The sequence below is a fragment of the Sinocyclocheilus anshuiensis genome, unplaced genomic scaffold, assembly GCF_001515605.1.
Source record: "Sinocyclocheilus anshuiensis isolate Anshui unplaced genomic scaffold, SAMN03320099.WGS_v1.1 scaffold401, whole genome shotgun sequence".
Classification (NCBI taxonomy): domain Eukaryota; kingdom Metazoa; phylum Chordata; class Actinopteri; order Cypriniformes; family Cyprinidae; genus Sinocyclocheilus; species Sinocyclocheilus anshuiensis.
Window position 1 is genome coordinate 250,253 of NW_015539847.1, and position 4,989 is coordinate 255,241.

General features: G+C 38.3%; 1 protein-coding gene across 1 annotated transcript in view; it reads left to right on the plus strand.

Annotated features, from left to right (window-relative positions):
- Positions 1-3,306, plus strand: part of LOC107684590 (muscarinic acetylcholine receptor M3-like) — a 30,196-nt gene extending 26,890 nt beyond the window's left edge. Inside the window, exons 2-3 of the mRNA XM_016480884.1 lie at positions 423-1,263; positions 2,610-3,306. Of these exons, the coding sequence (XP_016336370.1) occupies positions 423-1,263; positions 2,610-3,285 (1,517 nt within the window). The 3' untranslated portion in view covers positions 3,286-3,306. The remainder of the gene's footprint in view (positions 1-422; positions 1,264-2,609) is intronic.
- Positions 3,307-4,989: the final 1,683 nt, after the last annotated feature.

Genomic DNA, 4,989 nt, shown 5'->3' on the forward strand with positions numbered 1-4,989 from the left:
TGTGTGTGTGTGTGTGTGTGTGTGTGTGAGAGAGTGTGTGTGCACTTGTACAGCTATCTTTGTGAGGGCCTGAGTTTTAGACCATCAGAGTGAGGACAATCTTGTAAAGTGAGGACGAATAATTCTGCTATTCAGCGGTGTTCTGAATTAAAGCCGTCTCATGATGTGAATCAATATCATATATGACCCGAAGCCTGTGGATGAAAACAACATTATGAGGCTGATGATTGAATACAGACATGATGAGCAGAGACACGAGATACAGAGACGAGATCTCAGCAGCAGATGATCGTTTCTTCTCTCTCTCTCTCTCTCTCTCTCTCTCTCTCTCTCATAATAATGTGATATGATCAGAGAGTGGTGTGTAAGATCAAGTGTGTTTTCTGTGTCGTTCTCTCGTTGTAATATCTCTCGTCTGTCAGCTTCGTCCACAGAATATGCCACCATGAACCTGACGCTGAGCTCCGAGCCCGGATTATTCCTGACCGACAGCTCCCCGGGGATGCGGGCCAATCCCGTCACAGGGTTTGTACCACATGACATCCAGACCACCAATGATTCGCAAGCCACCAATCTGACCGCCAATGCCACTCTCGGACACACAATCTGGCAGATCGTGATGATCGTGTTCCTCTGCGGCTCGCTTTCCGTAGTCACCATCACCGGGAACATCCTGGTCCTGGTGTCCTTTAAAGTCAACAAGCAGTTGAAGACGGTGAATAACTACTATTTGCTCAGCCTGGCGTTCGCAGACCTCATCATCGGCGTGCTTTCGATGAACCTCTACACTACGTATATAATCATGGACCACTGGGCGCTTGGGAACTGGGCCTGCGATCTGTGGCTGGCCGTTGATTATGTAGCCAGCAATGCTTCAGTGATGAACCTGCTGGTGATCAGCTTCGACCGGTACTTCTCCGTCACGCGTCCGCTGACATACAGAGCCAAACGCACCACTAAGCGAGCCATGACCATGATTGGACTCGCCTGGTCCATTTCATTCATCCTCTGGGCGCCAGCTATCCTCTTCTGGCAGTATTTTGTCGGGGAACGAACGGTTCCTCCGGATGAATGCTACATCCAGTTCCTCTCTGAGCCGATCACCACTTTCTGCACAGCCATCGCTGCTTTCTATCTGCCTGTTACCATCATGACCGTCCTCTACTGGCGGATCTACAAGGAAACGGAGAACCGCTCCAAAGAGCTGGCTGGACTCAAGGGTTCGGGGAACCAAGGGAGTCCAGAGGAATCCGTGCAAAAATGGTACGAGCTGGTAACAATATTACACATACAGAAAATTATTAGAACACTATGCCAAAAATAGTTTTAAGTCAGTTATTTCTATCTTTTGCTGTAGTGTGTCAGTAGGAAATATCAGTTTGCATGTCCAATAGTGCTGTCAAACGATTCATCGCGATTAATCGCATAAAAAAAGTGTTGTTTACATAATATGTATACTGTATATATTTATTGTGTATATATAAATACAGACACAAACAGTATATATTTTGAAAATGTTTACATGTATATATTTTAGTGCTGTCAAACGAATAATCGTGATTAATCGCATCCAAAAAAAGTGTTTGTTTACATAATATATGTGTGTGTGCTGTGTATATTTATTATGTATATATAGATACAAACACATGCATGTATATATTTAAGAAAAATATGTTATGTTTATATATTAAATATATTTATATATAATATAAGAATTTTAATAAATTAATGCTGTCAAACGATTAATCGCGATTAATCGCATCCAAAATAAAAGTTTTTGTTTACATAATATACTGTATGTGTGTGTGCTGTGTATATTTATTATGTGTATATAAAAATGCACACATGCATGTATATATTTCAGAGAAATATGTTATTTTATATATTAAATATATTTATTTATAATATAAATTATATGAATATAAATATGGACATGTAAATATTTTCAAAATATATACTGTATGTGCGTGCATTTATATATACATAATAAATATACACAGAACACACACACATATATTATGCAAACAAAAACTTTTATTTTGTATGTGATTAATCGCGATTAATTATTTGACAGCACTAATTTCCAAACATTCATTTGGCCATTAATTGTAATAATGCAGTGAGATATATGTTTGTGCTGCACACAGAGATCTGATCTGATCATCATCAGTCTGTCTGGAGTCACAGTCACATGAAGAAACAGAACAACCTGAGATAGACTCAATCCAGAAGAACTGACGCTTCAAGAAACCTCCTGCAAAGCTACAGTGCTGTTAAAATTTTAGGCACTTGTGTAAAAATGCTGTAAAATGAGAATGCTGCCAAAAATAATGCCATAAATAGATTTTCTTTATCAATTAACTTCTATTAACTGAATGAAATCAACATTTGGTGTGAGCATCCTTTGTGTTTAAAGCAGCTTTTGCCCTCGGTGCACTTGAGCAGAGTTTCTCAGGAGCTTTGCAGGAGCTTTCTTGAAGCATGAGGAAAACCTCTCTTAGTTTTATTAGTGAAAGTTCTTGATTTTTTTCTATACAACACTGAACCACAATTTCTTTACTAAAATATACACACTATTGATTCATTGATTCATGATTCATTTTTTACAGCAGTTATGAGCTCCACCAGAGAAACTCAATGAGGACCAAAGCGGGGCGTTTTTGGTTCTGGCCGTTGAGTCAGAAAGCTCGGAAGAGTCACGGCAGCGAGACGGACCGCAGTAGCAGCGATAGCTGGAATAATAACGAAACCGCCGTGTCTGTCGACCAATCGGATGATGAGGAGGAGGAAGATGGAGAAGCCGTGTGCTCGATCTCCGAGAACCTCCACCAAGATGCGAGACCTTCCAGAAAGGGATTGGATTCCAAAGCATCCAAAGATCAACCCAACGCCAAAGACGGCAAACGCTTCGCCTGCAAGGCCAAGACGCAGGTCAACAAGCGCAAGAAGGTCTCTCTGGTGAAAGAGAAGAAAGCGGCGCAGACGCTGAGCGCCATCCTCCTTGCCTTCATCATCACGTGGACGCCGTACAACATCATGGTCCTGGTGAACACCTTCTGCGACGAGTGCATCCCCGAGACGCTGTGGGCTCTGGGATACTGGCTGTGCTACGTCAACAGCACCGTCAACCCCATGTGTTACGCGCTCTGCAACAAGACCTTTCGCACCACCTTCAGATCCATCCTGCTGTGCCAGTGGCGTCGGACGAACAAACCCAACAAACCGCAGCTCCAGCAGAGACGGCCAGCGGACGCTTACCAGAAACAGAGTCCCGCGGAGAACTAGAGGAACTCTGTGCGTCGTTTCTGAAGGGCTGTACAGTATTCATGTTTATATTCGCTCTGGGCAACGATTAATCGCGATTAATCGCATCCAAAATGTGTACATGATATACGTGTATATTTATTACGTATATATAAATAAATACACACACATGCATGTATATATTTAAGAAAAATATATGTTTATAAATATATTTATATATAATATAAATTATATGAATATATACATGTAAATATTTTCAAAATATATACTGTATGTGTGTGTCTTTATATATATATTTATATATATACACAGTACACACACATATGTGACCCTGGAGCACAAAAGCAGTCTTAAGTCGCTGGGGTATATTTGTAGCAATAGCCAACAATACATTGTATGGGTCAAAATTATAGATTTTTCTTTTATGCCAAAAATAATTTGGATATTAAGTAAAGATCATGTTCCATGAAGATATTTTGTAAGTTTCCTACTGTAAATATATCAAAACTTAATTTTTGATTAGTAATATGCATTGCTAAGAACTTCATTTGGACAACTTTAAAGATGATTTTCTCAATATTTAGATTTTTTTGCACCCTCAGATTCCAGATTTTCAAATAGATGAATCTCAGCCAAATATTGTCCTATCCTAACAAACCATACACCAATGGAAAGATTATTTATTCAGCTTTCAGATGATGTATAAATCTCAATTTCACAAAATTTACCCTTATGACTGCTCTTGTGCTCCAGGGTCACACAGGGTGTTTCTTTCCTGTGTTGATGTATTTTCTACTGAAACAGAGAGTCGTGTGGGACATGCAGTATTTAAGGGCTCATGTTTTTTAACCCTCTGGTGTTGTTCGGTCATTTTAGACCGGAAAAAAAAAAACGTTTGGAAATTTTAAAGATCGCTACTTCATCGGAAACTCTGTGACTTTTGTGGCAGTTGCTTTGTGACAACCCCCCCAAAAAAAATCGTTTCATGCATCATTTCACGACTTGATTTGAAAAAGCTAAATGGTCATAAAAAAAATAGTCCCACTTGTGTTGTTCACGGTCAAAAATGACCACCATAGGAAATGAATGGGAAATAGGAACAAAAAAAAAATACAACAATACAAAGATGTTTTTGTGTGTACAATCTACAAATCAGCCACAATGCAGAAAAAAGTGCACAGCAATAAAGGGGTGACAAAACTTAATAATTATGACTGAAAACACTGCTCAGTAACTAAGGAATACACAGCACTGAATATATATGGCTATACTGGCATCTAATGGCTACTTCATGGTATTACAGATGATTTTCTTTGCTTTTTTCACAAGGTGGAACACATCTGCCTCAATTCAATGAATTTTAAATACTTTTGCTCTATTTTTAACTTAAATACTGCATTAATTGAAAAATTATATAATTTAATTTAATAATTTTTTGTACAATTTATACAGAAAATAGTTCATAATTTAGATATGGATATTAATTAGTAACATGAAACACACTCAAAATGTAAAATATGAAATAAAAAACAATATTGAAATGAAATAAAGTATATTCATTTTGCAAAAATTAAATTTTTACACTATTATGTCCTCCGATCAGTTTAAGCCGTGAATAACACGACTCCCAAATGAACAATACCAGAGGGTTAAATCAATCACTTTGTCCGACCCTACATTATTTTCTCACAGGTTTGGCTCATAATGTACATAAAATAGGTTTCA